The 20255-nt window shown below is 45.7% G+C and overlaps 1 protein-coding gene across 1 annotated transcript in view; it reads right to left on the bottom strand.

The window, feature by feature from the left end:
• The window catches only part of wdr46 (WD repeat domain 46), a 47363-nt gene that overhangs the window by 7263 nt on the left and 19845 nt on the right, over positions 1–20255 (bottom strand). The window contains exon 5 of the mRNA XM_060851153.1: positions 15199–15236. Coding sequence (XP_060707136.1) covers positions 15199–15236 — 38 coding nt within the window. The remainder of the gene's footprint in view (positions 1–15198; positions 15237–20255) is intronic.

Genomic DNA, 20255 nt, shown 5'->3' with positions numbered 1-20255 from the left:
AATGGGACAATCCGAAGGTGGGGAGAAGGGCACTACCTGTGAGATCCTTCATGCATGCCTGGACTCTCTGTATCACTGCAGCCCACTCTCGAAGCAGGTGCAGAGAGGGTAGAGACTGTCACACATATCTCCTCCTGGAATGTGTCTTTGCAATGTAACTCTGGAGAAAGATGCAGTGGTTTTTGTTGAGGGGTTATGTGCTATATGGTGTTTTCCCTAGGATGCATTCCGACACAAACACTGATTGATCTGGAGGACTATCAACTCAGTGAAAGATGCTCTTTGGTCTTCCAGAAGTTGACCTGACCGAGTGTTGCAGACTGGCACATTCCAAGGTCCAGGACGATGTGCTGAGGGATGGACTAAAGCTTGGGGTAGGTGCAGCCACGGCACAGTGGGGAAAGACCACAATCTGAGGACTTTCTGCAGATTTTATCAGACCCTCCTAGTCCCTCAATATATATACCTTTTAGTATTGTATGTATAGGGGAGGGCTTTGGTTTTTGTTTTGGATCGAGTCAAACTCCACTCTGCAGAATTGAACTGCATTTCTGACTATGTATATATACAAAGAGATTTGTAATGTTTTGTTTTTAAATTATAAAAAACATCACAGTTCCTTCACTGTCTGTAGAGCCAAATCCTGCAATGCTCTCCCTCAGTGGGCTTGGACTGCAGCGGTTGGATAGAGTGAAAGGTATGAGGCTTTTTCCCAGAGTGGAGGGGTCAAGAACTGGGGGACACAGGTTCAAGGTGCCGTCAGGGGATTGTTTAAAACCAATGTGCAAGGCAAGCTTATCACACAAAGGGTGGTGAGGTGTCTGGAACGTGCTGCCAGAGGAGGTGGTGGAGACAGACACAGGAGAAGGATCCAGGAAGCACCTGGATGAATACATGAATAGGAAGGGAAAAGAGGGATATGGATCCAGTACATGAAGACAGTTTTAGTGTGGAAATGCAAACAGTGTCAGTGCAGGTTTGGAGGGCCAAAGGCCTGTTTCTGTGCTGTATTGTTCTTTGTTCTTTGTCCCACCCTCAGACCCTGAAACCATGCTGCCCAGCTGGTTAAACTGGTCCCACCTTTATTTATTTACCAACTAACTCAGTGAGGTAATTAACAGCTGCTTCGCGATTCCCTTTAATCAAGAGATGCTGTGGGATATCAAGGTGTCAGATCTCATGTCTATTTTCTTAAAAATTTGGGAGACAGGCAAGATCAGCATTTCTTGCAGATAGTGGATTGGTTTTGGCATGTCAGGAGATGAGTTACTCGTTGCAGGATTCCCAGCCTCTGACCTGCTCTTGTAGGCACTTTGTTAATGTGGCCAGTTCAGGCGAGTTTCTGATCAATGGTAACACCCGGAAGTTGTCTCCTGGTTTCTGACCTCTCCACCAAGGAGGAAACTTTCTCCTGTTGACCCTGTCAATGAACAAAACACTCAAGGAGCTCGACACCATCTAGGGACAAAGGAACCCACTTGATTATCTCCACATCCTCAAACATCCATTCCCTCCACCAATGATGCACAGGAGCAGCAGTGTGTACAATCTACATGATGCACTGCAGGAATTCACCAAAGATCATCAGACGGTACCTTCCAAACACACAACCACTTCCATCCAGAAGGACAAGGGCAGCAAATACATGGGAATGTCACTCCCTAATAGTTTCCCTTTGAGCTGCTCTCCATCCTAATTTGGAAATATATTGCCATTTCTTTAGTATCATCGGGAATCCTGGAAGATTCTGGAGCTCCCTCCCTAAAGGCATTGTGAACCTACAGTGGTTCAAGCAGGCAGCTCACCACGACCTCCTCAAGGGGGCAATTAGGGATGGGCAATAAATGCTGGCCCACCAGCGACAGCCACCTCCCACAAATACATTTTCAAAAAATCATTGGTGAACACTCCCACTTCTGACCTTAATGTGGAGGGAAGGTCATTGATGAAGCAACTGAAAATGATTGGAGCCTTAAGAACTCAGGGAAACACTGAAAACACTTACATAAACACATACTGCATGGTAACCAGAAGAGAATCCTGATCTCTGACTCCTAAGTCCCTTTTACATTCATATCCCTGAAGCCTATCTCCATTTACAAAACAATCCAGCCTCTATTCTTCTTTGCAGAGCGCATAACCTCACATTTTCTGACATTGTATTCCATCTGCCACTTCTTTGCCCACTCTCCCATCCTGTCCAAGTCCTTCTGCAGTTTCCCCGGATCCTCAACACTCTCTGTCCCTCCACCTATCTATGTGTCATCTGCAAACTTAGCAACAATACCCTGAGCTCCTCCGTCCAGACCATTATTGTACAACGTGAACAATTGTTGTCCCAACACTGACTCCTATAGAGCTCCACTAGTTACTGGTTGCCATTTGATCAAGGCCCCTTTATCCCGACGCTCTGCCTTCCGCCAGTCAGCCAATCCTCTATCAGTACCTTGCCCCTAATACCATGGGCCCTTGTTTGATTTAGCAGTCTCCTGTGTGGCCCCATGTCAAAACCCTCCTGGAAATCCACACATGTCACATGCACTGGCTGTCCTTTTTCTAACTTGCTTGTTACCTCCTCAAAGAAATCTGACAGATTTGTGAGGCATGATCTCCCGGTGACAGAGCCATGCTGACCCAGCCGGATTTCACCGTACACTTCCAAGTACTCCATAATTCATCCTTAAGAATGGACACTAAAATCTTACCAATGACCAAGGTCAGGCTAACTGGCCTATAGTTACCTGTCATCTGCCTCCCTCCCTTCTGAAACAGGGGTGTTATTTTCATCAACTCCCAGTTTTCTGGGACTCTCCATGTCTCAAATAATTCCTGAAAGATCACATCAATGCCTCTACTATTTCCTCAGCTATTTCCTTCAGAACTCTAAGGTGTGGATGATTTATTCACCTTCAGACTTTTCCACTTCCCCAGCACCTTCTCCTTGTTTCATTGACAGATCTCTACCCCTTTAGTTCTTGTTTGTTTTCTGAGAGGGAAAAGCTTCTCCCTCTCCTTTGTCCGCACCCTCATCGGGATTTTGAAAACCTCTATCTGAATTGAATTGGATGGAATTGAATTGAATTTATAGTCACGTGTGCCGGGGCACAGTGAAAAGCTTTGTCTTGCTGGAATACGCATATCAATAGTTAAATAGCATAGGTTAGTAAATCATTGGGAAACATCGGTAAAAACAAAATAAAACACAAGTACAGGTGAATACTGAGAGTTTCTAAGTCCTTTCAGGATTCAAACAACAGGAGGGGAGAAACCGTTCCAAACCCGGCTGGTGTGTGTGTGTTCAGGCTTCAGGTAGAGGTTGTAGAAAAGCATTGCCAGGGTGGGATGGATCTTTGAGAATGCTGGTGGCCTTTCCTTGACAGTGGGCCTGGTAGATGGATCAGATCTCCCTCTCAGATTTCTTCTCTCCAAGGAGAACAGTCCCAATTTGTGGAGTCACAGAGTCAGACAGCACAGAAACAGACCCTTCAGTCAACCGGTCAATGCTGAACATAATGGACGAGGAGAAAGTGAGGACTGCAGATGTTGGAGATCAGAGTCAAAAAGTGTGGTGCTGGACCAGCACAGCCGGTCAGGCAGCATCTGAGGAGCAGGAGAGGCGACGTTTCAAGCATAAGCTCTTCATCAGTATTCCTTTTTGACTCATGCTGAACAGAATCCCAAACTAAACTCATCCCACCTGCTTGCTCCTGGTCCATATCCCTCCAAACCTTTCCAATTCATATACTTAACAAATGTCTTTTAAACATTGTAACTGTGCCCACATCCAACACCTTCTCAGGAAGTTCATTCTCCACTTGAACCAATCTCTGTATTAAAAAGTAGTCCCTCATGTCTTTTTTAAATCTTTCTCCTCTCAGCTTAAAGATATGACCCCGATTCTTGAAATCCCTCATCTGAGGGAAAAGGGAACTACCATTAACCTTGAATTATACCCCTCATTATTTTATAAACTATGGTCTCCTCTCAACCTGCTAATTTCCAGTGAAATACAGTCCCAGCCTATCCAGCCTTTCTTTATAACCCCAACCTTCCGTACCTGGCAGCATCCTGGTAAATCTCATCTGAACCTTCTCCAGCTCAATAATATCCTTCCTATAACTGAGCGACCAGAACAGGACACAGTACTCCAGCTGAGGTCTAACAAGTGCCCTGCACAAGTGTAACATCACCTCCTTGTTCTTGTACTCTGTGCCCCTCTTAATAAAGCTGAGGACACTGTGTGTTTTATTCACTGCTCTCTCCAGCTGTCCTGCCACCTTCAATGATCTGTGCACATATCCCCCCAGTCTCACCCTGCTCCTGCCCCACCCCCTTTAGAATTGCCCCCCCCCCCCCCACCACCGGCCACTTTATATTGTCTCTCAATGTCCTTCCCTCCAAAATACATCACCTCCCACTTTCGTACAAGGAACCTCATCTATCCCACTTCTCCCCTGACTCCACCAACTCACAAATGTCCTTTTGGAGTTGTGCACTGTCATCTTCATCATTTACACTTCTTCCTGGTTTAATGAAATGTGCAAACTTGGGAACTGTCCCCTGCACAGCAAGATCCCGATCATTCCTGAATACCAGGAAAAACAATGATCCCAGCACTGACTCCTGGGAATCCGGGGGAGGAACCTCTCTGCAGTTTGGAGTCACACCAGGCACCCGCTGAACCTAATTAAATCCCACTGCTGTATGATACCATCTCTGGAAGGACAGGAACACACCCCCTTGGCATTAAAGTGGATTCTGGGGGGGGTGAGATAAGGAGTAAGATATTTGTGGTTGAAGATTAATTACACACCACATCACCAGGAGAGAATTAACATGAGCTTTCTGCTACTGACCAAACAACTGACCAACCTCAGACCCTGAAACCATGCTGCCCAGCTGGTTCAACTGGTCCCACCTTTATCTATTTACATGAGGTAATTCACAGCTCGTTCACAATCCCATTTAACAAGGGACACTAAACCAGAGGCTGTGGGATATCATGGTGTTAAACCTAAAGTCTATTTTCTTATTAATTTGGGAGACTGGAGAGTCCAGCATTTCTTGTAGCTGGTGGGAAGGCTTTGGGGAGTCAGGAGGTGAGTTACTCACTGCAGGATTCCCAGCCTTTGATCTGCTCTTGTAGTCACTGTGTTCAAGTGGCAGGTTCAGTTTAGTTTCTGGTCAATGGTAACCCCCAGGATGTTGTCTCCTGGTTACTGATCTCTTGATAAAGGAGAAAACATTCTCCTGTTGACCCTGTCAATGCCCAAAACAACTCAAGAAGATAATCACCATTCAGGTACAAAGCAATCCCCGCTTGGCTGGCCCACATCCACATCCACTCCCTCCACCATCAATGCTCAGTCGCAGCAGTGTGTATCATCTACAAGATGCACTGCAGATATTCTCCAAAGATCCTCAGACAGCACCTTCCAAACCTATGGCCACTTCCATCCAGAAGGACAAGGAGCAGCAGATACATGGGAACACCACCCCCTACAAGTTCCCCTTCAAGCCCTCACCATTCCTTCAGTGTGGCTGGGTTACATTTCCAGAATTCCTTCCTTAAATGCATTGTGGGCTTACCTACAGCACATGGACTGCAGCGGTTCACAAAGGCAGCTCACTTCAGTAAGACATTTGACAGGTTCCCCATGGGATACTGGTTAGCAAGATTAGTTCGAATGGAATACAGGGAGAACTAGCCATTTGGATAATAAACTGACTCAAAGGTAGAAGACAGAGGGTGGTGGTAGAGGATTGCTTTGCAGACTGGAGGCCTGTGACCATTGGAGTGCCACAAGGATGGGTTCTGGGTGCACTACGTTTCGTCATTTATAGAAATTATGGTGTGGTTCTGTTCGCCGAGCTGGAAGTTTTTGTTGAAAATGTTTCGTCCCCTGGCTAGGCGACATCATCAGTGCTTTGCAGCCTCCTGCGAAGCGCTTCTTTGATATTTCTTCCGGTATTTATAGTGGTCTGTCCTTTGCCGCTTCCGGGTGTCAGTTTCAGCTGTCCGCTGTAGTGGTTGGTATATTGGGTCCAGGTCGATGTATTTGTTGATGGAGTTTGTGGATGAATGCCATGCCTCTAGGAATTCCCTGGCTGTTTTCTGTCTGGCTTGCCCTATGATAGTGGTGTTTTCCCAGTCGAATTCATGTTGTTTGTTGTCTGCCTGTGTGGCTACTAGGGATAGCTGGTCGTGTTGTTTCGTGGCTAGTTGATGTTCATGTATGCGGATTGTTAGCTGTCTTCCTGTTTGTCATATATATTGTTTTGTGCAGTCCCTGCATGGTATTTTTTTTGAGCAAAACTAATGTAGTATACAAAATACCATGCAGGGACTGCACAAAACACTATATAGGACAAACAGGAAGACAGCTAACAATCCGCATACATGAACATCAACTAGCCACGAAACGACACGACCAGCTATCCCTCGTAGCCACACACGCAGACAGCAAACAACATGAATTCGACTGGGACAACACTACTATCATAGGGCAAGCCAGACAGAAAACAGCCAGGGAATTCCTAGAGGCATGGCATTCATCCACAAACCCCATCAACAAACACATCGACCTGGACCCAATATACCAACCACTACAGCGGACAGCTGAACTGACACCCGGAAGCAGCAAGGACAGACCACTATAAATACTGGAAGAAACATCAAAGAAGCACTTTGCAGGAGGCTCCAAAGCACTGATGATGTCGCCTAGCCAGGGGACGAAACGTTTGCAACAAAAACTTCCAGCTCGGCGAACAGAACCACAACAACGAGCACCCGAGCTACAAATCTTCGCACAAACTTTGAATAGAAATTATTTGGATGTGACCATAGGAGGTACAGTTAGTAAGTTTGCAGATGACACCAAATTTGGAGGTGAAATGAAGAGCGAAGAAAGTTACCTCAGAGTACGACAGGATCTTGAACAGATGAGCCAATGGACTGAGGAGTGGCAGATGGAGTTTAATTGGGATAAATGCGAGATGCTGCATTTTGGAAAAGCAAGTCTTAGCAGGACTTCTACACTTAATGGTAAGTGCCAAAGGAGTAGTCCTGAACAAAGAGACCTTGGAGCGCAGGTTCATTGTTCCTTCAAAGTAGAGTCTCAGTTAGATAGGATAGTGAAGAAGGCATTTTGGTATGCTTTCCTTTATTGGTCAGAGTTTTGAGTATTAGATTTGGGAGGTCGTGTTGCAGCTGTACAGGACATTGGTTAGGCCACTAATATAATTTTGCATGCAATTCTAGTCTCCTTCCTATTAGAAGGATTTTGTGACACTTAAAAGGGTTCAAAAAAGATTTATAAGGATGTTGCCAGGGTCAGACAATTTGACCTATAGGGAGAGGCTAAATAGACTGGGGCTGTTTTCCCTGGAGTGTTGGAGGCTGTGCAGTGACCTTATAGAGGTTTGAAAAATCATGAAGGACATGGATAGGATAAATAGACAAAGTCGTTTCACTGGGGTGGGAGAGTGCAGAATTAGAGGGCATAGGTTTGGGAAACAGGGAAAAGATCTAAAAGGAATCTGAGGGGCAATGTTTTCACACAGAGGGTGGTGCGTGTATGGAATGAGCTGCCAGAGGAAGTGTTGGAGGTTGGTATAATCGCAGCATTTAAAAGACATCTGGATGGGAAAATGAATAGGAAGGGTTTAGAAGGATATGAGCCAAGTGCTGGCAACTGGGACTAGTTTAGGTTAGGATATCTGGTCGGGCATGGACGAGTTGGACCGAAGGGTCTGTTTCCATGCTATACATCTCCATGACCCTTTGACTCAATGACCTGCGGATTAATACCTGGGCAAACATTGTCCAGTCAAACAAGAACAACTGAGTTAAAAATCACACAACACCAGGTTATAGTCCAACAGGTTTCATTGGAAGCACTAGCTTTTGGAGCGCTGCTCCTTCACCTTCCCCAGCCCTCCGAAAGCTAGTGCTTCCAATTAAATCTTTAGGAACAACAGAGACTTCCTGAAATGTTCATCACTGCTGACCCTCAGACAGTGTGGTACTCCATCACTACTGACCTTCTGACAGTGCAGCACACCCTCAGTACTGACCATTCAACAGTGCACCACACCCTCAGTACTTACCTTCCAACAGTGCAGCACTTCCTCAGCACTGTACCTCCAAAGGTACGGCGCTCCTTCAATCCTGACCCTCAAACAGTGCAGCACTCCCTCAGCACTGACCCTCTGAAAGTGCACCTCTCCCTCAGCACTGACCCTCTGAAAGTGCACCTCTCCCTCAGCACTGACCCTCCGACAGTGCAGCATTCCTTTAGCACTGACCCTCCAACAATGACTGCTCCCTCAGTGCTGGCCCTCTAAAAGTGTGGTACTCCCTCAGCACTGATCCTCTGACAGTGTGGCAATCCCTCAGCACTGACCCTCGAACAGTGCAACACACCGTCAGCACTGACCCTCTGAAATGCGGCACTGCCCCAGCACTGACTCTCTGACAGTGTGGCACTCCCTCAGGACTGACCCTCAAACAGTGCAGCACTCCCTCAGCACTGATCCTCCGACAGCACGGCACTCGCTCAGCACTGACCCTCTGACTGTGTGGCACTCCCTCAGCACTGACCCTCTGACTTTGCAGCACTCCCTCAGCACTGCCCCTCGAACAGTGCAGTACTCCCTCAGCACTGACCCTCGAACAGTGCAGCATGCCCTCACACAAAAGATTAAAAAAGGCTGACACCTAACAGCTAAATGAATGCTGAACTATCCAGACCCCAGGATCCCGTCTGTAAAAGGAGGATTTACAGAGTGAGAGACTGAGAAGGACAGTTTTGGTTTGTGTGTGAGAGCATCTTTTTTACAAAAATGTACTTAATCCATTAAAAAAAATGACCGACACTGTATATGTCTGCATCCAGTTACTGAAACATTTCTGTTCAGTCTTTGCATGTGAAACAAAGATTGGAAATTGTAAGAAAAAAAAGCCAAAGTCTTCCTGAGTGATACAGGAGAATATTGACACCAGAACAGTTTGTTATACACAGATACAGTTAGTGAAGCATTCCTGTATCATCAACAACAAATGCTGGAGATCCCAGCGGGTCAGACAGTGCCCATGGAGAGGGAACAAGCTAACGTTTCGAGATTAGATGGCTCTTCATCAGAGCTGACGTGAAATGTGGAAGGGACAGGATTTATGCCATAGCTTGGTGGGGGTGTGGGGGTGGATAATGGGTGGAGAAAAGATGTTGATAATTCAGATAAAGTGATAGAAATGTGAGAATGGCAGAACAATGGTGTGTCTCCTGCCAGACTGGAAAGGACAGACACTAGGATGGGAGAGAGGACATGGTAACAAGCTCAAACAAAGGGAAGAAATGGTTCACAATTTGAATGTTTTGAACTCAATAATAAGTCCAGAAGGTTGGAAAGTGCCAAGTCTGAAGATGAGATATTGTCCGTCCAGTTTGCGCTGTGATTCACTGGAATACTGCAACGTGCTGAGGACAGACATGTCGGCATGTGAGCAGGATACTGTGGTAAAATGACCAGCTACAGGAAGTTTTGGGTCTTTTTGTAAACAGACTAGAGGTGTTCTGCAAAGCAGTCACCCAGGATGTATTTAGTGAAAAGTCATCTCAACTCAAACCGTTACCTTGGTCTCTCTGCATGGATGCTGTCTGACCCAATGTGAGCTCCAGCATTTGTTGTTATCAGTACAGGTTCCAGCATCTACAATAATTAGCTCTGACATTCCTGTATCGTCTTTGTGTGTGAAACAAACAAACATTGGGAATTTGTCAAACCATACCAAGGCATCTCTTGCATTTATATATATCTGAGGCACTGGGAGGATCGATAACTGATTGGCCCCAGTTAATTTCAGCAGAGAGAGCTCAGACAGTAATGTTTCACCATAGAACACATAGAACACACCAGATGGCCTCCTTCTATAGATACCGCAATTTTCCTTCCCACGTGGTTAAAGATGCCCTCCAACACATCTCGTCCACATCCCGCACCTACGCCCTCAGACCACACCCCTTCAATCGTAACAAGGACAGAACGCTCCTGGTACTCACCTTCCAACCAACTAACCTTCGCATAAACCAAATCATCCGCCGACATTTCCGCCACCTCCAAAAAGACCCCACCACCAGGGATATATTTCCTTCCCCACCCCTTTCCGCCTTCCGCAAAGACTGTTTCCTCCGTGACTACCTGATCAGGTCCACGACCCCCTATGACCCACCCTCCCAACCTGGCACTTACCCCTGCCACCGCAGGAACTGTAAAGCCTGTGCCCACACCTCCTCCCTCACCTCTATAAAAGGCCCTAAAGGAGCCTTCCACATCCATCAAAGTTTTACCTGCACATCCACTAATATCATTTATTGTATCCGTTGCTCCCGATGCGGTCTCCTCTACATTGGGGAGACTGGGCACCTCCTAGCAGAGCGCTTTAGGGAACATCTCCGAGATACCCGCACCAATCAACCACACCGCCCCGTGGCCCAACACTTCAACTCCCCCTCCCACTCTGCCGAGGACATGGGCACATTAAATGGAAAGTGTGTGTGTGTGTGTGTGTGTGTTTGTGTGTGTGTGTGTGTGTGTGTGTGTGTGTGTGTGTGTGTGTGTGTGTGTTACTGTGTAGGTGTCCACATTTGTACATGTATATCTGTAAAAATGCAGACCTTTACGTTCCATGTTGATGTTTGTCTCAGTGCACATCTGTATTTGTACCTAAAGCAAACAGAAAGTGAAAATTATTGGGAAGCCACAGCATTGGGAAGCTTTTGAAAACCAGCAGAGGATAACTAAAAAAGCAATAAGGAAAGAGAAGATGAAATCTGAGAGTAAGCTAGCTCATTATATAAAAGGAGATTGGAACAAGTTTTTTGTAAATATATAAAGTAAGAGACACAGAAGAGTGGACATTGAATTGTTGGAAAATGAGGATGGAGAAGTCATAATGGGGAACAAATAAACAGAGAGGGAACTGAACAGATGCTTTGCGTCAGTTTTCATGGTGGAAGATACCAACAGCATATTCGATCATTTACGGTCACTGTCCCCCAAGGGTTCCTTCACCTTAATCTCCCTAATCCAGTCTGCCTCATGACACATCACTGAATCCAGAACTGTCTGTTCCCTTTTAGGATCTGCCACAGGTTGCTAAAAAAATTCCGAGACTTTCCACAAATTCCTTTTCTTTGGATCTGTGACTAAACTGAATCTCTCAATCCATTTGCCTTTTGAAGTCCTCCATGATTATTAGAATAATGCCTTTCTCACGTGCCTTTTCTCTCTCCTGATTTATTTTCTGCCCTCCACACTGACTACTGCTAGGAACCCTTGACATAACACCCATCTGGGTTATTTTTCCTTTGTGATTCCTCAACTATCCTCACACAGATTCTCCGTATTCCGAATCTGTATCACATTTTGCTATCAATTTAGTTTCATTTCTTATTCATAAGGCAAAGCAACCCCCTGCACCCACCTCCCTGTCCTTTCAATCTGATGTGTATCCTTAGATATTTAGCTCTCAGACCTGATCACCTTGCAGCCACCTCTCTGTGATACCCACAACATCATACCTGCCAATTTCAATCTGTGCCACAAGCTCATTTACCCTGTTTTGTATCCTGTTTGTATTTAAGTACAACACCCTCAGCCCTGCATTGACTGCACCCCTTCTCATAGTTGTCCCTTTATGTGCTGTACCTGAAGTTAGATTCCTGGCCCTTCCCAGACACTCCGACCTAAGACTTCTTCTGTTAACATTAATAACCTCTGCTCAGCCCTCCCTCTGCTTTAACATTTTCCACAATTTTCCGTGTGACTGAAACTCCTCTCATTCTGCTTAAAGCCCTACCCACAGCCCTAGTTATGTAATTTACCAGGTCTCTGGTCCCTGTGTGATCCACACAGAGCCAATCCCATTGGAGCATAGAACATAGATATTCACAGCACAATACAGGCCCTTCGGCCCTCGATGTTGCACCGACCTGTAAAATTAATCTGATGCTCATCTAACCTACACTGTTCCATTATTATCCAGATCGATGTCCAATATCCATTTAAATGCCTTTAACATCGACGAGTCTACTAGTGTTGCAGTCAGGCCATTCCACACCCCTACAGCTCTCTGAGTGAAGAAACTACCCCGAATATCTGTCCTAAATCTATCACCCCTCAATTTAAAAGCCAGGTCCATCACATTATCCTTCACCATCCAAGGAAAAAGGCTCTCACTGTCCACCCTCTCTCACCTTTTGATTATCTTATATGTCTCGATTAAGTCACCTCTCAACCTTCTTCTTTCCAATGAAAACAACCTCAGTTCCAGATGCACCTTAAATGAATCTACCGGGCCTGTATCTACAACCACTGCTGGCAACACGTTCCAGGCACCTTCCACCCTCTGTTTACCGTATTTGCCGCGTGTATCCCCCGTAAATATTTCACCTCTCACCTTGAAAACGTGACCTCTTGTAATTGAATCCTTCACCCTGGGGAAAAGCTTATCTCTATCTATCCTGTCGATATCCTTCATGATTTTGTAAACCTCAATCAAGTCCACCCTCAATTTCCTTTTTACTAATGAAAACAATCCTCATGTACTCAACCTCCTTTCATAGCTAGCAACTTCCATACCAGGCAACGTCCTTGTAAACCTTCTCTGAACCCTCCCCAAAGTGTCCATATTCTTTTGGTAATGTGGCACCCAGAAATCAACCACCAGAAATCAACTACTCCCCTCTGTCTTCTTTCAGTGAGCCAACTTCTGATCCAAACCACGATATCTCGTTGAATCCTGAAACTCCATATTTTGTGCAATAGCCTACCGTGTGGAACCTTATCAAACACCTTACTGCAATCCATATACACCAAGGCAACTGCTTTATCTTCATCCACCTGTTTTGTCACCTTCTCAAAGAACTCAATAAGGTTAGTGACCTACTCTTCACAAAACTGTGTTGACTATCCCTAACCAAATTATCCCTTTCCTGATGATTATAAATCCTACCTCATTTTACCTTTTCTAACATGTTACCCGCAACCGAAGTAAGACTTTCTGGCCTATAGTCATCAGGGTTGTCCCAACTCCCATTCTTAAACAAGGGAACAGCATTTGTTGTCCTCCAGTCTTCTGGCACTGCTCCTGTCGACAATGACAACATAAAGATCAAAGCTAAAGGCTCTGCAATCTCCTCCCTGGCTTCCCAGAGAATACGAGGATAAATCCCATCCAGCCCAGGGTTTTACCTGTTTTCATATCCAAAATTGCTAAAATGTCCTCTTTGTCAACCTCAATCCCATCTAATCTAGTCGCCTGGATCTCCATATTGTCATTAACATTGCCCTTTTCCAATGTGAATACTGACGACAAGTATTCGTTAAGCGCTTCCCCTATTTCCTCAGATTCCACACACAACTTCCCAATACTGTCTTTGATTGGCCCTAATCTTACTCAAGTCAATCTTTTATTCCTGATATACCTATAGAAGGCCGTAGTGTTTTCCTTGATCCTGTCTGCGAACAACTTCTCATGTCCCCTCCTGGTTTTTCTTAGCCCTCTCTTTTGAACTTTTCTGGCTAACCTATAACTCTCAAGCGCCCTATATAAGCGTTACGCCTCATCCTCACATAAGCCTTCTTCTTCCTCCTGACAACATCTTCAACTTCTTTAGTAAACCATGGCTCCCCCTCTCGACCACTTCCTCCCTGCCTGATAGACATATGCTTATCAAGGACCCGCAGTAGCTGTTCTTTGAATAAGCTTCACATTTCAAGTGTGTCTATCTCCTGCAGTTTCCTTCCCCATCCCCGGCATCCTAAATCTTGCCTAATCGCCTTTCCGCCAGCTACAACTCTCGCTCTGTGGTATATACCTATCCCCTGCCCATTGCTGTTGTAAACATAACCAAATTATGGTCACTATCGGCAAAGTGCTCACCTGCCTCCAAATCTAACATCTTGCTGGGTTCATTCCCCAATATCAAATCCAATATGGCATCACTCCTTGTTGGCCTGTTTACACACTGTGTCAGAAAATTCTCCTGCAGGCATTGAACAACAACTGACTCATCTAAACTACTTGAATATAATATTCCCAGTCAATATTGGGGTGGTTAAAGACCCCCATAATAACTACCCTGGAGCAGCTCCCTCCTTTCCCAGTACAGATCCCAATGCCTCATGAATTCAAACCCATTTCTCCCACACCAATCTTTGAGCCATGTGTTAACCTCTATAATCTGATTGATCCTGTGCCAATTAACCCGTGGTAGTAATCCAGAGATTATTCCCTTTTTGGTTCTGATTTTTAATTTAGCCCCTGGCTGTTCACATTCCCACAGTAGAAATGTTTTCCTCGTTCTCCCAATATCATTGGAACTGACATGGACCACAACAACTGGATCTTTCCACTCCCATTCCTAATTCCCCTGGAGCCCAGAGTAGATCTGTTGAACATGGGCATCAGGTAACACAGCCTTCAGATTTCTCAATCCTGCCCACAGAGAGCAGTGTCCATTCCCCTAACAATACTATCCCCAATTACATTTACATTTCTCTTTTCTCCCCTCCATCTTGGATGGCTGTATCAGGACCATCATCCTGTCCCACAGGATTACGATCAGTTTGCTCATCCTCCCTCCAGCCCACACTCTCATCCACACAGAGAGCAAGAATCCCAAATCTGATCGACAAACTCCCTCAGTACAACCTCCTGGATCCCTGAACCTGCCTTGTTCATAGTCACACCCTCCTGTCCCTGACCACTGACCAAATACGAAGCAATTAATCGAAGGTGTGTGACTGCCTCCTGAAACACAGCATTCAGGTAACTCTCCCCGTTCATGATGTGTGACAGTGTTTGGAGCTCAGACTCCAGCTCATCAGCTGTGAGCCAGAATTCCTCAAACCACCAACACTTGCTCCACATGTGGTCCCTTTGAAGCACAATGGGCTGTACCAGCATCTCCACCATCCAGGTATAATACATCCCCTGGCCCTGCAACTCCATTTCATTTACTCAGCTCTTAATTTGGTTTTTAAACATTTCCAGGATAAAAACAAGGACTGCAGATGCTGGAAACCAGATTCTAGATGAGAGTGTTGCTGGAAAAGCGCAGCAGTTCAGGCAGAATCCGAGGAGCAGGAAAATCAACGTTTCGGGCAAAAGCCCTTTAAATGTTTGCGACTCACCTTTTACTTTGTGACCTGTCAATATTTCCACAATACATCTGAAATTTGAAATTTATAAAACAGTTAAATTCGTAGCAGTTGGCAACCAATGAACTTACAGTTTTTCTGTGTTTTCATTTGTGCTGAGTCCCAGATGCTGGGAATTTAAAAAACCTTACAAAGTATGATCCAAACACCATAATGGAGAGAGACAGAGATGGAGAGGAGCAGAGTATCCTATAGTGTGGAAACAGGCCATTCTGCCCACACTGACCTCCTGAAGAGCATCCCACGGAGACCCAACCCCCCCAACCAGGTAATCCCACATTTCCAATGTCTAAACCATCTAGCCTGCATATCCCTGGAAACTATGGTCAACTTAGCATGGTCAATCCACCAAATGTGCACGTCTTTGGATTATGGGAGTTAACCAGAGCACCCGGAGGAAGCTCACACAGACAGAGAGAGGCTGTGCAAACTCCACGCAGACAGTCACCTGAGGCTGGAATCAAATCCGGGTCCCTGGCGCTGTGAGGCAGCAGTGCTAACCACTGAGCTACCATCCCACCCTCTCCAGTGTGAGAGAGGGACAGGGAGAGAGAGAGAGTGTGAAAGAGAGGGACAGAGGGAGATAGACTGAGAGAAGGCACAGGGAGAGAGAGAGATTGAGAGTATGGGAGATAGGGACAGAGAGAGAGTGTGAGAGAGTTAGGGACAGAGATAGAGGTAGTGAGAGAAGGGATAGAGAGGGAGTGAGAGAGAGGGAGTAAGACATAGGGAGAGAGGGGGAGGGACTGAAAGAAGGCACCGGGGGAGAGAGAGAATATGATAGATGGGACAGAGAGAGAGTCTGTGTGAAAGAGAGGGACAGGGGAGAGGGACTGAGAGAAGGCACAGGGAGAGAGAGAGTATGGGAGATAGGGACAGAGACAGAGTGTGTGAGAAATGGGGACAGATATAGAGGTAGTGAGAGAAGGCACAGGGATAGTGTGTGCAAGTGTGGAACAGAGAGTGTGAAAGGTAAGGACAGAGAGAGAGAGAGTGAGAGATAGCGACAGAAAGAGAGTGTGGGAGATAGGGACAGAGAGAGAGTATGCGAAAGATAGGGACAGAGAGAGAGAGTGTGCAAAAGGTAAGGACAGAGGGAGAGTTTGTGAAAGATATGGACAGAGAGAGAGGGAGTGAGAGATAGGGACAGAGAGAGTATGTGAAAGGTAAGGACAGAGGGAGAGTATGTGAATTTAGGGACAGAGAGAGAGGATGTGAAAGTTAGGGACAGAGGGAGAGTATGTGAATTTAGGGACAGAGAGAGAGAGTATTTGAAAGTTAGGGACAGAGAGAGAGTAAGTGAAAGATAGAGACAGAGAAAGGGAGTGAGAGAAGGGATAGAGAGAGAGTGTGTGAGAGATAAAGAGAGAGAGAATGTATGAGAGATGGGAACAGAGAGAGAGTGTTTGACAGATAAGGACAGAGGGAGAAAGAGAGAGAGAAGAGAAAGAGAGAGATGGAGAAAGAATGTGAGTGACAGGGATGGAGAGAATCCATGAGGGTGTACAGAGTGTCAGGCCGTTCCTGTCCAAATGCCCCAGTGAAACATGAGGAGTGTTTGGATAAAAGAGTATTCAGTCAGTGTTGTCTGTGACTGTGTACTCAGTTACACACCCAACCTTCCAGACCAGACCATCTGGCTGAGTCTGTGCAGGAGGGAAGATTGTGAAATGTGGATGATGGGAGACAGAGACTGACCTCGATGTTAAAACATTCTGCTTTGTTCCCTGTGCCTTGGGAATATTTAAACGGAAAGGCAGAACAGGGAGGAGTTCATCAGCTCACACCCAGCATCATGGGCATCACATTCAAGTATTTCTGATGACCTTAACCACTGATATTGTGTTCAGTCTCGGGACAGAATATTTTAATTGAGAGATAATTCCGATCCAGCACATTACTCTGTGTTGAGATCAGCGCTTCCCTTGACACTAAGGTACCACCTGCTAATTACTTCACAGACCCGAGCTGGTATTGTTACTGTGGGAAACATTGCCAGGGTTACCATGATGTGGGATTGAACACCGAGTACAGTGTGGAATGTCAGGGCACCAGGTATAGACAGTCAGAGTTCCTGTTCTCCCTGAAACACTCCTGGCTTTTTCATCAAAGGATGCATCTTAACAATTTCCCTGAAAAATATCACCAATTTCCCACAGTATTCACCAATTCCTGTGAAATCACAGATTGTAGTATTTTGTCTCTCTCTGTCTATTCCACTCCATGTCTCTCTCTGTCTCTCTGTCTGAGTCTCTGTTAGCCCTTGTTTCTCTCTCTCTCTGTTCCACTCCTTCTCTCTCTCTCTCTCTCTCTCTCTCTCTCTCTCTATATCACTCTCTCTCTGGCCCTGATTTGGAGATGTTGGTGTTGGACTGATGTGTACAAAGTTAAAAATCACAAAACACCAGGTTATAGTCCAACAGGTTTAATTGGAAGCACACTAGCTTTCGGAGCGACGCTCCTTCATCAGGTGATTGTGGAGGGCTCGATCGTAACACAGAATTTATAGCAAAAATTTGCAGTGTGATGTAGCTGAAATTATACATTGAAAAATTGATTGTCTGTTAAGCCTTTCATCTGTTAGAATACAGTGATAGTTTCACTTCTTTCATGTGTAAATCACAAAACCCTTCTTTTTAAAGTTGCATTTTCGGGTTAGCTGCTAACAATGGTGATAGCTAGACAATATGTTGAAGGTGTTAGCCCTCTGTGTTCTCTGTCTATGACCTGATGTTTAGATTGATTCTAATCTAATAAGTGAGTTAACAGTGTTTTACATAAATTCCTGCAGTTTTTGAGCTCAGAGTTCTACATGAATGTATGCAGCTTTTGAGCAACATGCAATGTAACTGTGCACTACAAATTCACCACACAAAATATATGTGTGCATGTGGGTCTTTGTCTGTGTGTGTGAGGTGGGGTTGTGAGTGTGCGAAAGAGTGTGTGTGTGTGTGTGTGTGTGTGTGTGTGTGTGTGTGTGTGTGTGTGTGTGTGTGTGTGTGTGTGTGTGTGTGTGTGTGAGTGGGTGCAGAGTGTCTGAAGTCTGCGAGGGGTGCATGTGTGATTGTGGGAGTGTGTGTCTATAAGGTGTGTCCAGACAGACACACACTGTATGTAATAATGATAATTCTGAGCGGTGTATGTAAATGTGGAAATATGCATCGAATTACCTAATGTACAGTCCATCAAATTATTTTATGAATATTTTACGAATAAAGTATATTTTTGAAATAATAAAAAAGTGTGCTTCCAATTAAACCTGTTGGACTATAACCTGATGTTGTGTGATTTTTAACTTAATCTCTGGTCCTATCAGTCTCCCTCTGTCTATTCCTGTCTGTGTCTCTATATCTCTCTCTCACTGTCTGTGTCTCTGTCACTCTCACTGTTTCAGCCTCTCCCTTTCTGGGTCTGTCCTTTTCTCTGTGCCCCTGTTAATAAAACTGGGGACACTGTGTGCTTTATTCACTGCTCTCTCTACCTGTCCTGCCACCTTCAATTAACTGTGCACCTATAACGCCCAACTCTCCATGCGTCTGCTGCACCCTCTATAGAATTGCCCCTCCCCCATTTTATGTTGTCTCTCAATGTCCTTCCCACCAAAGTGCATCACCTCCCACTTCTATGCACTGCACCCCATCTTCCCCCTCTCTCCCCCTGACTCCCCAAATTGTCAAAGTCCTTTTACTGTCCCACACTGTACTCGTTACAGTTTACAATTCTACCCGGTTTGGTGCCATCTCCAAACTTTGAAGTTGTCCCCTGCACAGCAAGATCTCAATCATTAATTAATATCTGGCAAAGCAAAATTCCTAACACTGACTCCTGGGAATCATGTTGGTGGGGGATGGGGGGGATCTGCTCTGAAGCTTGGAGTCAAACAGGGCACTAGCTGAACCGAATTAAATCCAATTGCTGTGACTTGCTCTTGTAACCACTGTGCTAATGTCATGAGCCCAGCCGGGTTTCTGGCTAATGGTAACACCCAGGAAGATGTCTCCTGGTTTCTGATCTCTCTGCCAAGGAGGAAACTTTCTCCTGTTGAGCCTGTCAATTCCCAAAACATTCAAGAAGTTCGACACCACCCAGTAACAAATCAGCTCCCACTTGATTGGCCCCACATTCACCAACGTCCACACCCTCCACCACCGATGCTCAGTAGCAGCAGTGCGTACCATTTCCAAGATGGGCTGGGAACTTCACCAAACATCTTCAGTCAGCACCTTCCAAACCCACAATCACTTTGATCCTAAAAAGGCAGGAAATACTTGAGACACCACCCCCTGCAGGTTCCTCTCCAAGCCACTCACTATCCTGAGTTGAGGCTATTTGTTCCTTTTGGTTACTATTTGGAATGATGTTGTAAGACTGAACGTGTCCTCAGGCTGTGGGATTTGGAGAATGATGCAGAAAAATAATTGAACAACTCTTCAAGACAGATACATTACTCAATGACAGCTGAAAATGTGTTGCTGGTTAAAGCACAGCAGGTTAGGCAGCATCTCGGGAATAGGAAATTCGACGTTTCGGGCATAAGCTCTTCATCAGGAATGAGGAGAGGGTGCCAGGCAGGCTAAGATAAAAGGTAGGGAGGAGGGACTTGGGGGAGGGGCGATGGAGATGAGATAGGTGGAAGGAGGTCAAGGTGAGGGTGATAGGCCGGAGTGGGGTGGGGCGGAGAGGTCAGGAAGAAGATTGCAGGTTAGGAGGGCGGTGCTGAGTTGAGGGAACCGACTGAGACAAGGTGGGGGAGGGGAAATGAGGAAACTGGAGAAACCTGAGTTCATTCCTTGTGGTTGGAGGGTTCCCAGGCGGAAGATGACCGCTCTTCCCCAGCCGTCGTGTTGTTATGTTCTGCTGCCGGTGGAGGAGTCCAAGGACCTGCATGTCCTCGGTGGAGTGGGAGGGAGAGTTAAAGTGTTGAGCCACGGGGTGGTTGGGTTGGTTGGTCGAATTTCCTATTCCTTGGATGCTGCCTAACCTGCTGTGCTTTAACCCAGCAACACATTTTCAGCTGTGATCTCCAGCAT

The sequence above is a fragment of the Hemiscyllium ocellatum genome, chromosome 35 (assembly GCF_020745735.1).
Source record: "Hemiscyllium ocellatum isolate sHemOce1 chromosome 35, sHemOce1.pat.X.cur, whole genome shotgun sequence".
Taxonomy (NCBI): Eukaryota; Metazoa; Chordata; class Chondrichthyes; order Orectolobiformes; family Hemiscylliidae; genus Hemiscyllium; species Hemiscyllium ocellatum.
This window is presented reverse-complemented; position numbering and strand designations above follow the sequence as displayed.